At 34.5% G+C, this 24,056-nt stretch overlaps 1 protein-coding gene across 1 annotated transcript in view; it reads right to left on the reverse strand.

Moving 5' to 3' along the window:
* The window catches only part of LOC148946861 (uncharacterized), a 270,490-nt gene that overhangs the window by 182,467 nt on the left and 63,967 nt on the right, over window positions 1–24,056 (reverse strand). The window contains exon 3 of the mRNA XM_089096450.1: window positions 2,055–2,260. Coding sequence (XP_088952576.1) covers window positions 2,055–2,260 — 206 coding nt within the window. The remainder of the gene's footprint in view (window positions 1–2,054; window positions 2,261–24,056) is intronic.

The following is a 24,056-nucleotide window of genomic DNA, read 5'->3' on the forward strand; positions in this document are numbered from 1 at the left end:
ACCAACATTTAGGTCTAGCTTTAAACAGAGATTCCGGTGATTTAAGAATAAACGAGTCATATTTCGGTTTTCTCAAAAGAGAAGCCAATACTGCAGCAATCCCTGAAATAAACCTTGAACCACTTTCCCAGTCATATAATCAAACAGGTGAAAAACCCCTTAGGTCTCAAAGGGTGTCTGCAAGAAATGCATTAATTAAAATCTGAAATCAGATGACATAGTTCTCCAACTTATTTAATTGCTGGTTCGTTTTGTTTTTGAGTGAATGAATTGTTTTCTTTTCTTTCTCAGTTATTCACTAGTATCCATCGATGGCAGTTCATAAATTTTTGGATTTTGTGCAAATCACGGATATGGGCCAATTACTCGCTTTCATGGTTGTAAGGTATTTGGTTTTAATTTTTGGCTTTTATTGAATTTTATTCATCTTTGAAGTTTTTGGTTTTTTCTTTGGTTTTTTGGGTCTTTTCACATTGACTTTCCGCGTTTGTTTTTTGTTGTTTTTTTCTTCGGCACTTTCCTTGGATACATTATTTCGTTTCGCGCTGAAGAAGAGAGGCGTTTGTCCTCTCGAAATATTCGCTTTGTTGTGTTTTTTCAGTATTTTCATTTGGACTATAAAAACCCCATTTTTGTTGGTTTTTCTTTCTTTAAGTGAAGTACAGTTAATGCTAATGAAACAAAACACAATGTTATGAAAAATGTAATACTTTATCAACAAAATTATGAAAACTACAACAAAGAATTATGGAAGGGGGGCTGTCCAGACCGCATTATATTCAATGTATTGCCTAAACTAACCTAACTTAGCCTAACAAAAATTCCAACTTAATTCATTAAGATTTAGCTACAATGTAGTTTCCCACCGATCCAAAGCTAATTATTGTCTCGTTTAAAGACCATGAAAACTGGTTACTGTCTCATGGTGGCGATACAAGATCTTGAGTGTGGTGGCTGTAAGACAAAAGTACCCATTCTTGTTCCGAAAATATCTTAATTCGATATTACATCCTTTTGAGTCTTCAGAAGCATCACGAAGAGACGCCAGTGTTATTCCTCAAATGCGACGTTGCCAAACGACTTCCCATTGCAGCTTTATGGACCTATTTGTGTTCAGCAAGTCCCTCTAGTATCTTCAGTTGAGTAGATTCTTTGTTTTCCCTTCGTCACGTTCTCGTCGGTTGCCTGTGGAAGGCGGAGCTGTTCTCGGTCGCATTCCATCCATACTTGATTTTTTAGTGATTTTTATCTTCAGTTCTGATTGCGTCAATCACTGGAGTGCTCAGTCGTTTGTCGCACTGTTTAGTTTCAGACGCAGTGTGTCCAGATTATGTTGAAGATTCTTTCCACGCAATAATTAAAAAAAAAATTGCAGCACTTCTTTCTGCTACTAATTTAACGTACGATATTTGTTTCCATACAGCCCAACACTGCTTTTGGAGACATGGCATTTAGTCTGTTCAAGAATTTTTGAGAGCGCAAAATGTATTTCAGCCTGGTAACAGAGCGACTATGCGAATCTGGGCCTTTTGTTTATCACCTCAATATCCTCCAACTATGCCACCAATTGTTTCCCTCAATTTTGGTACAAAAAAGTTTAAACTTTCAATTCTTGTAAATCAAGTATTTACTTTAATAGTCATATATTCTTTCTACATATTTACAGCACATGCATATGCCATTTATGATACGTCTTCTCTCTTACATCAAAAATAAGGCCATTATATATATTTTTTTTTACTGCGATTATTTGCTAAATAAATTAAATTTTCAGCTTCACTATTCTGAAAGGCAATCGTTAAAAAAAAAAAAAAAAAAAAAAAAAAAAAAAAAAAAAGGTACTGAATAATTATCGAACTGGCTATATTCTTGATTCTATGATCCTTCAATGTAAGGGATAGTTCGATTAGGTTATTAAGGCGTTAATCTTCAAAACTACATTTATACTAAACTTTGGTCCAAAATTTTCACTTCCCATGACAGATTCTTGTTGTGCATAATAGACCAAGCTACAACGGTGTCTTTAAAAGCATGAAAAGTAACTTTATGTTTACCTTATGCTTGATGCCGTCGATGCAACACTAGTGTTTGATCTTGTCCTACTTCGAAATGAATCTCCACGATTGATAACCCCTTTTCCAGTTACAGCGAAGTGTCGAAGTAAATAGACATCGTCACCACCGCTTCCTGGAAGACTAAGTCCGCGAGGCCGACTGTAATTGCAGGGACTTAAATAATTTGAATTTTTGGTAGATTTAACCTGAAAGTATAGGAATTTTTTAACGGTAAGTCAGAGCAGTGTCACCATATTGAATTTGAGAGCAAATATATTTTGAGGCCACTTGCCCGTTTCCTTGACTGGTGTATTTAGAAATTAAAAAAAAAAGATGTTTGCACTTGCGTATTCAGGTGAACGATTTCTTAATAAGGAGATACTTGTATGCATGTTCGTGGCTCTATCTGAAACGTCATTACTTAACAAATGAATAATTTTATCCACTATCAATTTACAGCATTATGTAATGCTTGTAATTGCAACAGAAATCTGGTTTTATGTAAATTGTTTAGAATAAGTTTATTAATTATGGAAATGAGTGGTTTCACACTGTGAAACAAAAGGCAGCTATGTTTTGAAATTGGGTTGAAACGTTCAGGTATCATTCCCTAAACCACAAGGGATGCAAAGTTTTGCTAGGATAGGGGAGGGGCATCAGGTGATAAAAATATTTTGTTTTGTCTCTCATCAGTTTGAAACTTGCAGTCATATTTCTGTGGAACAAAAAAAGCCTAATGTGCAAAAAAAACTTAAGCTGAGTGCACGCCTCCTTCCCCTTATAAGGAAACAATGGAACTGGAAAATAATAAAAACTAAGATTCAATTCCCCTATCAACTTGAAACTTATATTCTTTACTCTTGGATCGAAAGGGGCATCATTGCACAATAAGAAATATATTAGTTTTCCTGAAAATAAAACCTAAAAAGAGGTAACAAAAAGGGAGTTTTTCTTTCTAACGGCTTGACACTTGCAACCAATAGTATCTTGGCCCGAAAGGGATCCTAATTGAAAAAGTAAGACTAGGATTAAGGTTGCCCTTACCCTCACAGTACCAGAGGCAATGGCTCTAAAATTTCCAAATCACCCATTCTTCACACACAGGTTTTATTACAAAAGACGGCCATCGCCGGTCTTGGTTGTCTGATCTGCTTTTTGCCTGAAATATGTCTGAAGCAAAGAAATATTTTTGACTCCTAAATTTGGATTCGTCCAAGAATGATCCAATATTTTTTCTTACTAAGCTGTAAGTAGAATGCTTCGTCTGGATTTACGTACAGCACTAGGACCATGTTATTTGCGTACAGCACTAGGACCATGTTATTTACGTACAGCACTAGGAATCTCCATGGCAGCTTTCCAAGGCAGATTACCAGACCGGTTATTTGGCAAGGTATAATGTAGTCAAACATGTTTTGAGAGTTTTTTTTTTTAATCGAAAACTAGAGATTGTCAATTTGCGTATTTAGGAATGCTTTTGTAGGGAAAGCTGTCAATCACCCATGTGTTATCTACAGTTCCATTTTTGAAGTCTGTGTTATCAAGAGCGGTTTCTGATTTGTTTTGGAGAATTGCCTTTAGCCAACTATAGTTTGATATGAATGTTTCGGTAGATAGGATTTGCAAATTTGATCCTATTAAGGTGGAAAAAAAGAGTTTCGCATTTGCGAGTAATTCGATGTGTTGTCAATTTAAAATAGTTAAGAAGTAAAAAATTTAACAAGAAATGGCTGAAAAGTGTTTTGGGGGGAGATGGGTTGATTGTGTACCGTATAATACACAAGTGATGTTTGAACAGGGTTGTCAGTTTAAAATAGAGTGTAACGAGGGCTTGTTAACTTGTTGTAACATAAATCTATGAAAATCGTTAATGATGATAGAATGACGTTGTGAGTTTGACCTAGCTCTACCTCTCCGATGTGTTCTGTATAATACACAAATGTTTTCAAACTTTTACCTTGAGCATCGATGTTGTTAGCAGAATTTCAAAAAGGATCGTTTATGAGTGCTAGCGTATCTGATGAAATAATTTAGGTCGTATGATCAATTTAATTTATTTTTTAATTCAGTAGTTTTTCAGCAAGGACACTCGATATCCTAAAAGTGTTTGATTCAAACTTTTATCTTGAGAATCGATGTTGTTAGCAGAATTTCAAAAAAGGATCGTTTATGAGTGCTGGCGTATCTGATGAAATAATTTAGGTCGTATGATAAATTTAATTTTTTTTTTTCAGTAGTTTTTCAGTAAGGACACTCGATATCCTAAAAGTGTCTGATTAAAACTTTTACCTTGAGAATCGATGTTGTTAGCAGAATTTCAAAAAGGATCGTTTATGAGTGCTGGCGGTTGCACGAGGGTTCAGTAGCACGAGGGTTCATTAGCACTGGGGTTCAGTTGTACGGAGTTTCGGTTATACAAGGGTTCAGTTACATGGGGAGTTCAGTTGCACGGGGGTTTAGTTAAATGAGGTTAAGTTGCACGGGGGTTGAGTTGCACGAGGGGTTCAGTTGCACGGGGGTTCAGTTACATGCGGGTTCAGTTACACGGGGTTTAGGTAAATGTGGTTGAGTTCCACGGGGGGTTGAGCTGCACGAGGGTTCAATTAAAGGGGGTTCAGTTGCACGAGGTTTTGAGTCATTTTTATGGGGTTTGAGAGACTCTTTTGATTTATTCTGTGTGATTTTTTATTTACTTGGTGGCCACTCCAAAAATGAGGATGTCTGTTAGATAAATAATTCTTATACATTTTAAAATAGCTTTAAGGGGTTTGAGAGACTCTGTAGTTTTATTCTTTGTTATTTTTTCTTTACTTGATGGCCATTCAAAAAGATAGGATGTCGGTTAAATGAATAATTCTTCTACATTTTAACATAGCTATAAGGGGTTTGAGAGACTTTATTGTTTTATTCTGTATGATTTTTCTTTACTTGATGGTCATTCAAAAAGAGAGGATTTCATTTAAATAAATATTTCTTATACCTTTTAAAATAGCTTTACGGGGTTTGAGACACTCTGTCGTTTTATTCTGTGTGATTTTTTATGTACTTGGTGGCCATTCAAAAAGCGAGAATTTCTGTTAAATAAATAATTCTTTTTCATTTTAAAATAGCTTTACGGGGTTGGAGAGACTCTGATGTTTTATTCCGTTTGATTTTTTCTTTACTTGGTGGCCATTAAAAAAGCGAGGATCTCTGTTAAATAAATAATTATTATACATTTTAAAATAGCTTTACGGGGTTTGAGAGACTCAGTTGTTTTATTCTGTGTGATTTTTTCTTTACTTGGCGACCATTCAAAAAGCAAGGATTTCTGTTAAATAAATAATTCTTATACCTTTTAAAATAGCCTTACAGTGTTTGAGAGACTCTAACATTCTATTCTGTGTATTTTTATCTTTACTTGGTTGTTGTTCAAAAATCGAGGACTTCTCTTAAATAAATAATTATTGTAAATTTTAAAATAGATTTACGTGTTTTGATAGACTCTGTTGTGTTATTCTGTGTGATTTTTTCTTTACTTGGTGGTCATTCAAAAAGTGAGGATTTCTGTTAAATAAATAATTCTTATACCTTTTAAAATAGCTTTTTGTGTCTTTCTGAACTTTCTGTGAGAGGCGGGGGTAAGTATTTAGTTTAAATAATTCTAGGAGGAATTGAGTTTTGTGGCTGGTGTGGAAAAATAGTACATGTTGAATATTCGGGTAAACATACGACTAAGAAACGCTTCACTATAAATAAGGCTATTGTGTTTTTCTGAACTTTCTAAGGCGGGAGTAACTATTTAGTTTAAATAATTCTAGGAGGAATTGATTTTTATGGATGGTATGGAAAAAATGGTATGTGTTAAATATTCAGGTAAACATTCGAGTATAAATAAGGCTATTGTGTCTTTCTGAACTTTCTGTGAGAGGCGAGGGTAAGTATTTAGTTTAAATAATTCTAGCAGGAATTTAGTTTTGTGGCTGGTGCGGAAAAATGGTACGTGTGGGGTAAATTAAGTTTCGAGGGATGTAAAAATGGTAGTTATTTAGTACCCAGTAAACAGGTGACTTGAAATGCTTCATTAGAAATAGTTTATTGCTAATGATACTTCCTCGACAGATATTTGTTTTATTGTATTTTATAGCTATTAGCCAAACGTTGCTCTGTCTTTGTCATACCAATTAGTAAATATTTATCGGAGTTTTTTTTTTTATTTTCAATTATTTTAAGTGTTAGCCTATATAATTAACTCATTCTTTTATTATAATTTAACTTGTAGGAATAGGACTTCTATAATAAAGATTAATTACCTCGATTAAATTATTTTATTAATGTAAAATTGTGAACAAAAGACTATTAATTCTCCGTATTCTTCTTCTTCTTATCTAGCTAAACGTTGCGCTGTGTTTGTCACACCAACTAGTAAATATTTATCGGGCTTTTATTTTTTCCGTTCAATCAATTTCAGTTTAAGCCAATATAATGCTAGAGGGAGTAAAAATGGTAGTTATTTAGTACCCGGTGAACAGGTGACTTGATAAGCTTCATTAGAAGTAGGTTATTGCTAATGATACCTCCTCGACAGATATTTTTATGGTTCTAACAATTGTGCTCTATGATTAGTCAGAGACACGATGTGGCTTTCCCACTGGGGGTTTTATGACTCCTCCCTACACTGAATTCATATGGTTTTAGGACTCATCTCGTTAGCCATAGCTCCATTCAACCTTGAGCGAAGGTATAAGAGGTTGATGAAGTATTTTTCTACTCAACAACTACATTAATAACCTCCAAGATGATAGGACTGTATGACACAGAATTTATCGGATTGAAAAAATCATCTTGTGGTGTTATATTTGAATGTTCTTTTTTATTATTGTCTATGGATCTCGAAGAAATTGACTGTTATCATTGGATAGTGAACTGTAATCTGTTTGAGTATGATAAAAGCTTGTGGAGTACTACATTACGTCATATAAACAGACTGGGATTCTACGATAGAGTGATTACACCACTTAATAATACTGGTCAGGAACTGAGAAATGTTCAGGAGGAAGTCAGTGAAATTTGCAGCTTTTTCGGGGTTGAAGCACTCTATGTAAAGGGTAATGTACCTACAGATAAAGTTTTAATTCAAAAGTGTGACCCTAGGATTCCACTTTTCAATCTAGAAGAGTTTAAGCGTCCTAAATTTGAAGGGGGTTATCACCGTCCTGAAGACGAGGTTAGGTTCTTCGCGCAGTGGATACCTAAGGACACACCTGATCATGATAAATCCATAAGACATGGTAAAAACTATTCTATATCATGGGACCATCGTTTCTGGATGATTAAGAGTTAACTCTAAGTACTATTTTAATGTAAATTTGTATTGTTGTTTTTTTTTCTAAAAAGCAATCTGTTAATAAGTTTAAGCAATAAATATCTTTAAGCTTAACCCGTCTTTGTTCTTTAGAATAGTTATATTAATTTTGCTAAATTATTAATAAATTTTATGCAAATAACAATCGCTTTCTTGAATTCACTTCCTGGACACAATACAGGTATTTAATTCAAGAAATCATAATAAAATCGCAAGTAAGTAATAAACTCTTTATTGTTTTCACCTATTGGAAACACAATACTGAAATTTCATTCAAGAAATTATGAAGGAATTGTAAATAGGTAACACACACATTCTTGAAGTCACCTTTTGTATACACAATGCAGAAATTTCATTCACAAAACTTTGAAAAAATTATAACACACACACACAGAGACGACACACACACAGAGACGACACACTCAAAGTGACGACTTACAAATAGAGACGACAAACATCCAGAGATGACAAACACACAGATGACACACATAGAGAGACAACACACACACAGAGAGAGACGACAAACACACAGAGTCTACTCACACACAGAGAGGACAAACACACAGAGACAACAGACACAAAGAGACGACTCACACACAGAGAGGATAAACACACAGAAACGACACACACGAAACGACACAGAAACGAGGTATCATTAGCAATACACTATTTCTAATGAAGCATTTCAAGTCACCTGTTTACTGGGTACTAAATAACTACCATTTTTACCCCCCTCAAAACTTAATTTACCCCAAAAGTACAATTTTTCCGCACCACCCATAAAACTCAGTTCATCCTAGATTTATTTATACTAATTACTTGCCCTTGCCTCTCACAGAAAGTTCAGACAGTCACAATAGCCTTATTTATACTCGAATGTTTACCCGAATATTTAACACATACCATTTTTCCATACCATCCATAAAACTCAATTCCTCCTAGAATTATTTAAACTAAATAGTTACTCCCGCCCTAGAAAGTTCAGAAAAACACAATAGCCTTATTTATAGTAAAGCGTTTCTTAGTCGTATGTTTACCTGAATATTCAACATGTACCCTTTTTCCACACCAGCCACAAAACTCAATTCCTCCTAGAATTATTTAAACTAAAAACTTACCCCCGCCTCCCACAGAAAGTTCAGAAAGACACAAAAAGCTATTTTAAAAGGTATAAGAATTATTTATTTAACAGAAATCCTCGCTTTTTGAATGGCCACCAAGTAAAGAAAAAATCATACAGAATAAAACAACAGAGTCTCTCAAACCCCCTAAAGCTACTTTAAAATGCATAACAATTATTTATTTAACAGAAATCCTCGCTTTTTGAATAACCACCAAGTAAAGAAAAAATCACACTGAATAAAACAAGAGTGTCTCTCAAACCCCGTAAAGCTATTTTAAAAGGTATAAAAATTATTTATTTAACAGAAATCCTCGCTTTTTGAATGGCCACCAAGTAAAGAAAAAATCACACAGAATAAAACAACAGAGTCTCTCAAACCCCGTAAAGCTATTTTAAAATGTATAAGAATTACTTATTTAACAGAGATCCTTGATTTTTGATTGGTCAAAAAGTAAATTAAAAATCGAACGGATTAAAACATCAGAGTGTTTCAAACTTCGTAAAACTCTTCTAGAATGACTATTCATCATTTATTTAACTTAACTTCTCACTTTATTATTATCCAACAATGATAGAAAAAATAACAAATAAACAAATGAAAGAGTCTCTCAAACCCCGTAAAGCTATTTTAAAATGTATAAGAATTATTTATTTAACAGAAATCTTCGCTTTTTGAATGACCATCAAGTAAAGAAAAAATCACACAGAATAAAACAACAGAGTCTCTCAAACCCCGTAAAGCTATTTTAAAAGGTATAATAAGTTTTTATTTAACAAAAATCTTCGTTTTTGAATGGCCACCAAGTAAAGAAAAAATAACACAAATTAAAACGAGAGAGTCTCTCAAACCCCATAAAGCTATTTTAAAAGGTATAAGAATTACTTATCTAACATAGATCCTCGCTTTTGGAATGACCATCAAGTAAAGAAAAAATCACACAGAATAAAACTATAGAGTCTCTCAAACCCCTTAAAGCTATTTTAAAAGGTATAAGAATTATTTATTTAACAGAAATCTTCGCTTTTTGAATGGCCACCAAGTAAAGAAAAAATCACATAGAATAAAACGACAGAGTCTTACAAACCCCGTAAAGCTATTTTAAAAGGTATAAGAATTATTTATTTAACAGAAATTCTCACTTTTTGAATGGCCACCAAGTAAAGTAAAAATCACACAGAATAAAACAACAGAGTCTCTAAAACCCCGTAAAGTTATTTTAAAATGTATAAGAATTATTTATTTAACAGGAATCCTCACTTTTTGAATGTCCAACAATGAAAGAAAAAATCACACAGAATAAAACAACAGAATCTCTCAAACCCCGTAAAGCTACTTTAAAAGGTATTAAAATTATTTATTTAACAGAAATCCTCACTTTTTGAAATGCCACAAAGTAAAAAAAAATCACACAGAATAAAACAACAGAGTCTCCAAAACCCTGTAAAGATGACTCAAACCCACGTGCAACTGAACCCCCTTTAACTGAACCCTCGTGCAGATCAACCCCCCGTGGAACTCAACCTCATTTAACTAAACCCCGTGTAACTGAACCAGCATGTAACTGAACCCCCGTGCAACTGAACCCTCGTGCAACTCAACCCCCCGTGGAACTCAACCTCATTTAACTAAACCCCCGTGCAACTGAACTTCCCATGTAACTGAACCCTTGTATAACCGAAACTCCGTACAACTGAACCCCCGTGCTACTGAACCCTCGTGCTACTGAACCCTCGTGCAACCACCAGCACTCATAAACGATCCTTTTTGAAATTCTGCTAACAACATCGATTCTCAAGGTAAAAGTTTTAATCAGACACTTTTAGGATATCGAGTGTCCTTACTGAAAAACTACTGAATTAAAAAAAAAAATTAAATTTATCATACGACCTAAATTTTTTCATCCGATACGCCAGCACTCATAAACGATCCTTTTTTGAAATTCTGCTAACAACATCGATTCTCAAGATAAAAGTTTGAATCAAAAACTTTTAGGATATCGAGTGTCCTTACTGAAAAACTACTGAATTAAAAAATAAATTAAATTGATCATACGACCTAAATTATTTCATCAGATACGCCAGCACTCATAAACGATCATTTTTGAAATTCTGCTAACAACATAGATGCTCAAGGTAAAAGTTTGAAACCATTTGTGTATTATACAGAACACATCGGAGAGGTAGAGCTAGGTCAACTCACAACGTCATTCTATCATCATTAACGATTTTCATAGATTTATGTTGTCCCAAATTTATAACAAATTGCCTGAGTTAACAAGCTCTGGTTACACTCTATTTCAAACTGACAACCTTGTTCAAACATCACTTGTGTATTATACAGTACACAATCAACCCATCTCCCCCCAAAACAGTTTTCAGCCATTTCTTGTTAGATCTTTTACTTCTTAACTATTTTAAATTGACAACACATCGAATTGCTCGCAAATCCTAAACTCTTTTTTTTCCACCTTAATAGGATCAAATTTGCAAATCCTATCTACCGAAACATTCATATCAAACTATTGTTGGCTAAAGGCTATTCTCCAAAACAAATCAGAAACCGCTCTTGATAACACAGACTTCAAAAATGGAACTGTGGATAACACATGGGTGATTGACAGCTTTCCCTACAAAAGCATTCCTAAATACGCAATTTGACAATCTCTAGTTTTCGATTAAAAAAAAAAACTCTCAAAACATGTTTGACTACATTATACCTTGCCAAATAACCGGTCTGGTAATCTGCCTTGGAAAGCTGCCATGGAGATTCCTAGTGTTGTACGGAAATAACATGGTCCTAGTGCTGTACGCAAATAACATGGTCCTAGTGCTGTACGTAAATCCAGACGAAGCATTCTACTGCTGTAACTTATACCAATTGGGCCAAGTGGTTATGCACAGAAAACTAAAGAAAAAATATTTTACCTGAAACAGGCCATAAACTTTTTTTCTGATCAGCTAGGAAGCATAATACTTTCATTCATTCTAGTTCCTTGATTCTGAAAATTTTTGACTATTCCACGCCAAAAAAACTAAAAGATACACATCATAGATGCATGCAATTCCATTTTTTCTTCTTTTTTCCAAACATTGAGTCGAAACTTTCCGGGCACATTGAGGGGTATTTTGAACTTTATGTAAAGGCATTATGTGCTCACTACTATTGCTATTTCTAGTAGTAATACTACTGCTACTGCCATCAATACTACTACTAAGGCTAAGCATATTAAGGTGAAATTTCGGAGATATTTGAGGGAATGACGAACTGAATAAAAACACACTTTGTGTATACAGGTTTTCAAAATGGCGTATCATGAATATTTTAGGAACCACTTAGGTTATTTTGCACCCTCTGGCACCAAAATTTGGACCAGTGAAATTTCTCTAGTGCCGCCAGTGTACGTGACACAGAACCATCAGTGCCAGTACTGATGGTACAGGGATATCAGTAGTAAGGGTGTACGCACTTTCACACCTATAAGAATATACAGTACAGTTTCACGCCTACAAGAATATACACTACAGTTTGACGTGCACATTGCAAATAGCGACCAAACCTTTTATACCTATAAAGTGGTCAAACACGTTTTGAGAGTATAAGTATTTGTTTTTTTTTAAATCGAAAACTAGAAATTGTCAAATTGCGTATTTAGGAATTATTTTGTAGGAAAAGCTGTCTATCACCCATGCATTATCCACTGTTCCATTTCTTTGAAGTATGTGCTATCAAGAGTGGTTTCTGATTTTTTTTTGACAATTGCCTTTAGTCAAGAATAGTTTGTTATGAATGTGTTGGTAGATAGCATTTGCGAATTGGATCCTATGAAGGTGGAGAAAAAAAAAGAAAAGGGTTTAGCATTTGCGAATTGGACTATACGAACGATATTAATTGAATAATAGGGAAAAAACAGAGATAGATAACATTTGCAAATTGGATCGTATGAATTTGGAGAAAAAAAAGGGTATAGGATTTGCAAATTCGTGATTATCAGTTAAGATAACCCTTCGGAGTTGTTAACTCATAGCTTATTTATTATAAATTTGGAAAAATATCAATCAATAGAAATGGTTAACGATGATAAAATGGTATTAAGACTTGACCTAGCTTTACTTCTTTGATGTGTTCTGTATAATACAAAAGTGGCATTTGAACAGTGTTGTCAATTTAAAATAGAGTTATATTATACTAAAAAGTTGATAATAAGAGAGATGTAGATGGCAAGAAATGAATTTTAATAATGGATAGCTTTACTTCTTCGATGTGTGCTGTTTACTACACAAGCGGCGGGGTGATGGCAGCGGGGTGTCTCAGAGCACTTATAGTGCTGTACTGTGGGCCAACTTGCTTTCTAAAAAACCCGAATGAATGCGTTGAAATAGATTTTTTAACTAAAATTGGCTGAAAAGTGTTTTTTTTGGGGGGGGGGGCGGATGTGTCTAAGACAGAGGGGTGTCTTAGCGTTGTTATAGTGTGATAATGGGGGGCGAATTGCTTGCGAAAAAAAACGAATGAATGAGCTGAAATATAATTTTTAACTAGAAATGGCTGAAAAGTGTTTGGGGGGGATGGGTCGATGACAGAGGGGTGTCTTAGCGTAGTTATAGTGTGATAGTGGGGGGCGAAGTGCTAGCGAAAAATCCAAATACATGAGTTGAAATAACATTTTTAACTAGAAATCTCTGAAAAAATATTTTTTGGGAAGATAGTGCGATGGCAGCCGGCTGTCATAGATTAGTTATAGTGTGATAGTTTGGGGGAGTATTGCTTGCAAAAAAACCGAGTGGATGACTTGAAAATAAAATTTTTAACAAGAAATGGCTAAAAAGTTTTTTGGGGGAGATGGGTTGATGGCAGAAGGATGTCTTAGCGTAGTTATAGTGTGATAGTGGGGGGCGAATTGATAGAAAAAAACCCGAATGAATGAGTTGAAATAACATTTTTAACGAGAAATGGCTGAAAAGTGTTTTTGGGGAGATGGACTGATGTCAGAAGGATGTCTTAGCGTAGATATAGTGTGATAGTGGGGGGGGGGCAAATTGCTATCGAAAAACCCAAATGAATGATTTGAAATAAAATTTTTAACTAGAAATGGCTGAAAAGTGTTTTGGGGGAGATGGGTCGATGACAGAGGGGTGTCTTAGCGTAGTTATAGTGTGATAGTTTGGGGGCGTATTGCTTACACAAAACCCGAGTGGATGACTTGAAAATAAAGTTTTTAACGAGAAATGGCTGAAAAGTATTTTCGGGCAGAGGGGCTGATCGCAGAAGGATGTCTTAGCGTTGTTGAAGTGTGATAGTGGGGGGGGGGCGAAGTTCTAGCAAAAAACCCAAATGAATGAGTTGAAAAAAAATTTTTAACTAGAAATGGCTGAAAAGTGTGTGTGAGCAATGGCAGAGGGGTGTCTTAGCGTAGTTGTAGTGTGATAGTGGGAGGCGAATTGCAAGCGAAAAATTCAAATGAATGAGTTGAAATAACATTTTTAACTAGAAATCTCTGACAAAATATTTTTTGGGGGAGATAGTGCGATGGCAGCCGGCTGTCATAGAGTAGTGTCTTACCGTAGTTATAGTGTGATAGTGGGGGTGAATTGCTAGCCTAAAATCTGAGCTAATAAGGGTTTATGACCGTAAACTCTAGTTTTTTGTAAAAAAAATAATGGAAAATACAATTCTCTGGTTCAAATGTGAAACTGAAGTCCATTTTTGGATCGAAAAATAAAACTATTTCCGTAAAATCTAAGCTAATCAGGGTTTTTGACCGTAAACTATAGTTTTTTGTAAGACAATTATGGAAAAAACAATTCGTTGGCTCATAGGTGAAACGTAAGTCCAGTTTTGGATCGAAAAATGAACTATTTCTGTAAAATTTGAGCTAATAAGGGTTTTTTTGACCGTAAACTCTAGTTTTATGTAAGAAAATTATAGAAAATACAATTCTCTGGTTCAAATTTGAAACTTAAGTCCATTTTTGGATCGAAAAAAAAAAACTATTTCCGTAATTTCTGAGCTAATAAGGGTTTTTGACCGTAAACTCTAGTTTTTTGTTAAAAAAATTATGGAAAATACAATTCTCTGGTTCAAATGTGAAACTTAAGTCCATTTTGGATCGAAAAATAAAACTATTTCCGTAAAATCTAACCTAATAAGGGTTATTGACCGTAAAATCTAGTTTTTTGTAAGAAAATTATGGAAAATACAATCTGTTGGCTCATAGGTGAAACTTAAGTCCAGTTATGGATCGAAAAAGAAACTATTTACATAAAATCTGACTTAATAAGAGTTTTTGATCATAAAATCTATTTTTTTGCAAAAAAATTATGAAAAATACAATTCACTGGTTCAAATGTGGATAAACTTTATTTTTGGATCGAAAAATAAAACTATTTCCGTAAAATCTGAGCTAATAAGGGTTTTTGACCTGAATAAAATTCATTCACTCTAACACTTAGATTTTGTCAACTTTTTCCTATGTATCCGAGAAATGGATGTTGATATAGAATTTAATCACTCTCATACTTAAATTTTGTGAAATTGCTGTATTGTCTGTCTAGGAAGCGACTTCAATTGGTAATGAATTTGAAGAAAGAATTTGTTAAATTTTTTTTTCATAATTTTCTGAACAAAATTTCTGTATTGTGTATTCAAGTGGTAAATTCAAGAAACATTTTGTTACTTACTTACTTACTTACTTACTTACAATTGTTCCATAATGACATAATGACATATCCAACAAAGGATGTTGATAAAGAATTTATTCATTCTGATAGCTAGATTTTGTCAATGTTATCCCAAGTGTCTGACAATAGATGTATGCAAATTCCTTTTCTTACATCTCCGATGTTTTATCAGACGTTCAAAGAGGTTGATATGCTAGCATACTTTAAAAATAATGAATAGACAACAATGTAATGAGTAATATATTTTTAATTATATAATTAAATGTAGAATATTAATACAAAAATATATAATGATACATTATTAATATCAATGATTAAATTTGGACATTTTGAATCTGTTCCATAAAATAGTTCACCATGTTCTCTCTCGATATTGTAACGATTCTCTTCTCTTAGCTCGTAATCAGTATAATAATCATTATTCCATTTTGAGTCATACACAATTTTTACTGGTGTGTTACCAACAGGTTCAATATGCGTTTCATCTTTGGTATTATTTGGTTCATTGACTGTTTGATCAATGGCAGTAACGTTTGGTGGTGCTTTGTTTTTCATCAATTCATCTTTATATTCCATAGTGATATTTTCTGCCAATACCCTTTTTATTTTTCTTCCAATTTCACTGTCTATTATCACATTATTTTTACACAGGTAACAGTTTCGGCACGTAGACAAGATATGGTTTACGATATTAGTAGAAGAGTAGGCCTTTCATTTTTTGATCTTCCGTTGAATGCTAATACCCGAAAGCTGACGATTTGATGTATCAGTAGGTAATGTGTTACCTGCAACAGTAGCAAGGAGTTGTCCTCAATCATCAACGATTATTTTTGTGTTGGCATTCTCTTTGAGTGCCATCATCTGTGGAGATCTCGATCTCGCATAACCACCAACATAAGAGTTGAATTTTTTCGGTATTCCAAAGAAATTGAATTCCTTACTGTCATGAAAATGCATGCATATATTTCCAATAGTGCTACCACTTGCACTTGTTTCATAGTTTAAATACTTCTCCTTGTCGGCAATCAATGCTACAATAACATTATCATGTGTACACACTTTATTAAAATGCTCCATCTTCACTTTTTTTAAAGATATGAGTTATGTGTTTATCGTTCCACTGCGTAAAAAATTGTGATTTAATACATGCAATAGACTAGGTAGTGTCGATAACCGAACATAGAATACCAGTGGGAAAGCCACATCGTGTCTCTGAGCAATCATAGAGTACAATTGTTAGAGCCGTAAGCATATTTTGTCATTTTAAGATACGTAGCCTACAAAAAAATAAAAAAATAAATAAAGTTGAATAATTTTGAAGTTAAAAAAAAATGGTTTGTTTGTATGAAAAAAATATTTAATTAGAACCATCAGTCCTCATCATTATGAGTATCCAAAACTAGACTTAAGTTTCACATTTGAATTAGAGAATTGTATTTTCCATAATTTTCTTACAAGAAAAACTAGAGTTTACGGTCAAAAACCCTTATTAGCTCAGATTTTCCGGAAATAGTTTTATTTTTCGATCCAAAATGGACTTAAGTTTCACATTTGAAGCAGAGAATTGTATTTTCCATAATTTTCTCACACAAAACTAGAGTTTACGGTCATAAACCCTTTATTAAACCCATTTTACGGAAATAGTTTTATTTTTCGATAAAAAAAAATAGACTTAAGTTTCACATTTGAACCAGAGAATTGTATTTTCCATAATTTTTTTACAAAAAACTAGAGTTTACAGTCAAAAACCCTTATTAGCTCAGATTTTACGGAAATAGTTTTATTTTTCGTTCCAAAATGGACTTAAGTTTCACATTTGAACCAGAGAATTGTATTTTCCGTAATTTTCTTACAAAAAACTAGAGTTTAAGGTCAAAAACCCTTATTAGCTCAGATTTTACGGAAATAGTTTTATTTTTCGATCCAAAAATAGACCTAAGCTTCACATTTGAACCAGAGAATTGTATTTTCCATAATTTTCTTACAAAAAACTAGAGTTTACGGGCAAAAACCCTTATTAGCTCAGATTTTACAGAAATATTTTATTTTTCGACCCAAAACTGGACTTAAGTTTCACCTATGAGCCAATGAATTGTATTTTCCATAATTTTCTTACAAAAACTAGAGTTTACGGTCAAAAACCCTTATTAGTTCAGATTTTACGGAAATAGTTTTATTTTTCGATCCAAAATGGACCTAAGTTTCACGTTTGAAGCATAGATTTATATTTTTCATAAATTTCCTACAAGAAACTAGATTCTACTGTCAAAAACCCTTTTTAGCTCAGATATTACGGAAATAGTTTTATTTTTCGATCCAAAAATAGACTTAAGTTTCACATTTGAACCAGAGAATTGTATTTTCCATAATTTTCTTGCAAAAAACTATAGTTTAAGGTCAAAAACCCTTATTAGCTCAGGATTTAAAGAACTAATTTATTTTTCGGTCCAAAACTAGACTTAAGTCTCACCTGTGAGCCAACGAATTGTATTTTCCATAATTTTCTTAAAAAAAACTATAATTTACGGTCAAAAATCTTTATTAGATCAGATTTTACGGAAATAGTTTTATTTTTCGATCCAAAAATGGACCTAAGTTTCACATTTGAACCAGAGAATTGTATTTTCCATAGTTTTCTTACAAAAAACTAGAGTTTACGGTCATAAACCCTTATTAGCTCAGATTTTAGGCTAGCAATTCGCCCCACCCCCACTATCACTCTATAACTACGCTAAGAAACCCCTCTGTCATCACCCCATCTCCCCCAAAACACTTTTCAGCCATTTCTAGTTAAAAATTGTATTTCAACTCATTCATTCAGGTTTTTTCGCAAGCGATTCGGCCCCCACTATCACACTATAACTACGCTAAGACATCCTTCTGCCATCAACCCATCTCCCCCCTTTTCAGCCATTTCTCGTTAAAAATTTTATTTTCAAGTCATCCACTCGGTTTTTTTTGCAAGCAATACGCCTCCAAACTATCACAATATAACTACTCTATGACAGCCGGCTGCCATCGTACTATCTCCCCCTAAAAATATTTTTTCAGTGATCTATAGTTAAAAATTTTCTTTCAACTCATTCTTTTGGATTTTTCGGTAGCAATTTGCCCCCTCCCCACTATCACACTATAACTTCGCTAAGACACCCCTCTGCCATCAATCCATCTCCCCAAAAAGACTTTTCAGCCATTTTCGCTATAATAGTTATTTCAACCCCTTTTCTCTGTTTTTTCGCAAGAAATATGCCCCCCACTATCTCACTATAGAAGAACAAAGACATCATACTGAGATCCACAACTCTCCCCCAAAATACTGTTCTGCCAGTTCTCGTGAAAGAATTTACTTTCGAGTCATCCACTCTTGTTTTTTTTTGTAAGCTAATTAGCCCCCAACTATCACACGACAACTACTCTATGACAGCTTGCTGCCATTACACTATCTCCCCCCAAAAATATTTTTTCAGAGATTTCTAGTAAAAAATGTTATTTCAACTCATTCATTTGGGTTTTTCGCTAGCAATTCACCCCCCACAATCACACTATAACCACGCTAAGACACCCCTCTGTCATCAACCCATCTCCCCCAAAACACTTTTCAGCCATTTCTAGTTAAAAATTTTATTTCAACTGATTCATTCGTTTTTTTTCGCAATTATTTCGGCCCCCACTATCACACCATAACTACGCTAAGACACCCCTATGTCATCAACCCATCCCCCCCCCCCCCAAAAAAAAAAACTTTTTAGCCATTTCTAGTTAAAAATTCTATTTCAACTCATTCATTCAGGTTTTTTCGCATGCAATTCGGCCAATAGTACAGCACAATAAGTACTCTAAGACACCCCACTAACTTCACGCCACCGATTGTGTATTATACAGAACACATTGAAGAAGTAAAGCTAGGTCAACTTATAAGACCATTTTATCATCGTTAACCATTTCCTTAGAATGATATTGTTCCAAATTTATAGTAAATAAGCTCGGAGTTAACAGCCCCGAGGGGTTAGCTTAACTGATAATCACCAATTCGCAAATTCGATACCCTTTTTTTCTCCACCTTCATACGATCCAATTCGCAAATGTTATCTAGCTCTGTTTTTTCCCTATTATTCAATTAATATCGTTCGTATAGTCCAATTCGAAAATGCTAAACCCTTTTTTTTCTCCACCTTCATAGGATCCAATTCGCAAATGCTATCTACCGACACATTCACAAAAAAGTATTCTTGACTAAAGGCAATTGTCCAAAAAAATCAGAAACCAGTCTTGATAGCACATACTTCAAAGAAATGGAACAGTGGATAATGCATGGGTGATACACATTTTTCCTACAAAATCATTCCTAAATACGCAATTTGACAATTTCTAGTTTTCAATTAAAAAAAAAACAATTATACTCTCAAAATGTATTTAACCACTTTATAGGTATAAGATATTTGGTCACTTTTTACAATGTGCACGCGAAACTGTAGTGTATATTCTTGTAGGCGTGAAACTGTACTGTATATTCTTATAGGTGTGAAAGTGCGTACACCCTTACTACTGATATTGCAATACGGTCGGGACAATTCACTGCGTCTACGTGTGTACCTTCGTTGGTATTAGTCTTGTGGGCTTGCCACAGCTATAACCGTTAGGGATACGACAAGTATACTTTCCGTAGTACGTATATGCAACGGTATTCGCCTATGGTCGCAAGCACGAAATTCTTCTTCTAAAACTCCCTTAGGAAAAATGCCTCAAATGATTCAAAACTTTGTACCTCTACCGAACTTTACCCTCTCTTTGGACTCTACCTAGACTGATCAAAAACAAAGTCAAAAGTGGAAAAAAGCTTACTATTCAGATCAAAATCACAAAATGAACTAATGAACTCAATCAAACAAAGTACTTCGCGACTCACCTCCGGCCTGAAGTGCCCGAATCCTGACCCAAGACAATTAATGGCCCCTTCAAATTGAAGTAAAAAACTTACCCTCGGCTTTTCAAGCTGTTTTTATCTGCATGACTCACCCGTAGCATGCATTTTTCATAGACTAGCTAATTAGTGGATTTACTAAGTACGCGTCATAATCAGGTAACCAATAAAGAATTTTGATATGGCAAAATGATATTTATTATTAGTTAGGCCCAGGGCTGAAGGACAAGAATTAAAGAGAAATGAACTTAAGTTTACAAAAAGGGCATTTATCTGATAATCAGGACCAAGAGCCCCAGCACCTCCCTCAAAAGATAAGTGGTCTCCACCAAGCCATATTGGTAAGAATGTAAAAGATCAAAATCAAAAGATCAAAACCAAGTTCAAAATCACCAGGTTTATTTCTCTTCCCGTCTTCCTTCTTTGGTCCATTTCTACTGGAGCTACAGCTTGGCTGCAGGTTCTACTATCGCATAGCCATCTACCACAAGTTTGTGATTTTGAAGAAGGAAAATCCGATAGACTTGTGGAATATAGTCGTGCTAATATAATCCTGCAAGTCTCAAGCATAGCCTAAGAGGAATTCATACATTCACCAGCCCACCGACATCAAACAGTTCGTGATAACGAACTGTAAGTAAGACCCTGCTCAATAGTAACCGAAACTCTAAAAAAAAGAATTTTGATACCAATAGATACATTAGAAGAATTATATTTTTATGTTGATTTCAAATATATAGGTTTCATCAAGTTTAGTATTACACATCAAAAGTGACGCGCCTGAAAAACTGTGCTTGATTTTCGAAAAAAGGGGGAAACAACCCCTAAAAGTCACAGAATTCTAGTGAAAATCACACCATCAGATTCAGCGTATCAAAGAACCCTATAATAGAAGTCTTAAGGTCCTATCTGCAAAAATGTGGAATTATGTAGTTTTTGCCAGAAGAAAGATCACGGATGCGTGTTTATTTGTTTTTTTGGTTTTTTTTTATTTTCCCAGGGGTGATCGTATCGATCCAGTAGTCCTAGAATATCGTGAGAGGGCTCATTCGAACGGAAATTAAAAGTTTTAGTGCCCTTTCTAAGTGACCCATAAAATTGGAGGGCAACTTGGCCCCCTCCCACGCTAATTTTTTTACCAAAGTCACCCAATCAAAATTTTGAGCTAGCCATTTTGTTCAGCATAGTCGAAAATATAATAAATATGTCTTTGAGGATGACTGAATCCCCCATAGTTCCTGGGGGAAGGGCTGCAAGTTATAAACTGTGCCCATTGTTTACATATAGTATTGGTTATTGGGAAGTATACAGGTGTTTTCAGGAGGATTTTTTTTCTAGTGGGGGGTCAGAGTAGGGGTTACGGGGGAGGATCGTTCCATGGAGGATATTTCCTTGGGGGAAGGAATATTTCCATGAAGGGGGTGCCAGATTTCCCAGCATTATTTAAAAAACGATCAGAAATGAAATAAAAAACCAGTTTTTTTCAACTGAAAGTAAGGAGCAACATTAAAACTTAAAACGAACAGATATTATTACGTATATGAGGGGGTTCGCCCCCTAGTCAATACCTCGCACTTTAAGCTAAAGTTTTTTAGTACTTTAAAAAGAGCTATCTAATATAATTAACCGGCCGTTTTGATTAAGGTTTTTGTGATTCAAAAAAAATTCGAACTTTAGCGTAAAGAGCGAGGTATTGACTAGGGAGCAAACTCCCTAATATATGTAATAGAAACATACGAATATAGAAATTTGTTACGTAAGTTCATTCGCAAGTTACGTCAGAACAAAATTTCGAGAAAGCCAATTAGCCAAAAAAAGGAAAATTAATACGCGAATTTCGTTTTGATTATTCATGTGCGGTGAGCCAAAATCTAAGCTGCATTAATTCAAAAACGTTCAAAAATTAACGAAAAAAAAAGTTTTTTTTAACTGAAAGTAAGGAGCGATATTAAAACTTAAAACGAACAGAAATTATTCCGTATTTGCGGCTGTCCCCTCCTCAACGCCTCGCTCTTTACGCTAAAGTTTGACTCTGTCTCACAATTTTTTTTTTTTATACAATAAAAACTTTAGCGTAAAGAGCGAGGCGTTGACGAGGGGACAGCCCCTTTCATATACGGAATAATTTATGTTCGTTTTAAGTTTTAATGTCGCTCCTTACTTTCAGTTAAAAAAACTTGTTTTTTTAGTTAATAATGAAAAAAATCAAATAAACTGTATGGTTTGTCATCACTAATCAAAGTCTATTAGCACCATAATGTCAGAAATTTTCTTGCTCTCGCGAATTTGGCTTTGAGAAAAGTGAAGAATCTGGTTCTGGCATGCAACAATGCCAGACGTTAGGAGGGATCGGCTAAACTAGCCTCTTAACCTCTAACGATAAAAAATAATAAATATCTCAATTAAAACAGGAATTGTCCCTTGACATAATTTAAAATAACTCGTGGCACAAGATGCAAAAGTACGCAGTATTGATTGGTTTACTGGTAAACGGGGCAAAAATCCAAGCGAAATATGAATAAGATTCCAGTGCAGGGTACGGATAGCGAATGGGGCAACCGGGTATAGGTTTGAAAAGCAAATTTAGTGTTTGGTAATGGGAGAGAGTATCTTCTAAGGACTCTAGTTTGGAAAGGCTACACCTCAGGAAAGGGATCGAAACTGAACCAAGAGTTACGAGTTGAGGAAACTGGCACTCCTTCATAACTTCCCAAAGGGTATCCTCCCCAAGGAACTCCTCCCCCACCAATGAGGCAGAACACCCTTAAAGTTGATATGACCAATCCCGGATTTGTTCCACAGATTTTACAATGCAACCTGTAATTCGGTAGCTCCCGATTCTTCCAAAACTCATTGTAATCCAACCAATTCTCTTTTCTGGTCATCTCTAGGTTTTCCCAATGGATCCAAGACCTTCTCCGACCTATTAAGATCTTTTGTAGCAACAAAATGTTTTAATTTTCCCAAAATAACATTCTCCATTATTGCAGACTGAATTCGTAAATTTTGCCCCTTTATTGCACTTCTGTTTTTTTTTTTCCTAATATTCATCAAATTTTCAGTCACGCCAGATGAATTGTCTGTAAATTGTAATTGGACAATAGTTTCGTTTTTCTTAGACTAAGTTTCTTTGTTTTAATCTAGTTTTATATTTCTCTTCTTTCTTTTAAGATTCCTTGCTTTCGTTTGAGTATCAAAATAAGTAGTAAGCTAGTACGCAATACGACCAGTGATTTCAGGGATGTTATACTCCATATACACCATATACAGTGCAGTTTGACGAACACATTGCAAAAAGCGACCAATCCTTTTATATTATCAAGGGCGGATCCAGGATTTTTTTTCGGGGGGGGGGTTACTAATTTTGACTTTTAAGGGGGGGGTTTACTAATTTTTGACTCAGTTTTGACTAATTTTACTGATTTTTATCTAGGTTTTACTAATTTTTGACTCATTTTCGACTCGGTCGAAAATTTGGGGGGGGGGGTTCAAACCGGGTAACCCCCCTGGATACGGCCTTGTATATTATATACCTATAAAGTGAACAAACACGTTTTGAGAATATAATTGAGATTGTATAACGCAAGCAGGCTGGTTTTTGAGACACTTTCATCATAAAATGTTTTTTTTAACCAAAAACTAGAAATTGTCAAATTGCGTATTTAGGAATGATTTTGTAGGAAAAGCTGTCTATCACCCATGCATTATCCACTGTTCCATTTCTTTGAAGTATGTGCTATCAGACTGGTTTCTGATTTTTTTTGACAATTGCCTTTAGTCAAGACTAGTTTGTTAGGAATGTGTCACTAGATAGAATTGTGAATTGGATCGTATGAAGGTGGAGAGAAAACAGGTTTAGCATTTGCTAATTGGACTATACGAACGATATTAATTGAATAATAGGGAAAAAATAGAGCTAGATAGCATATGCGAATT

The sequence above is a fragment of the Artemia sp. Qi Xiang Cuo genome, chromosome 11, assembly GCF_049724085.1.
Source record: "Artemia sp. Qi Xiang Cuo chromosome 11, ASM4972408v1, whole genome shotgun sequence".
Taxonomy (NCBI): Eukaryota; Metazoa; Arthropoda; class Branchiopoda; order Anostraca; family Artemiidae; genus Artemia; species Artemia sp. Qi Xiang Cuo.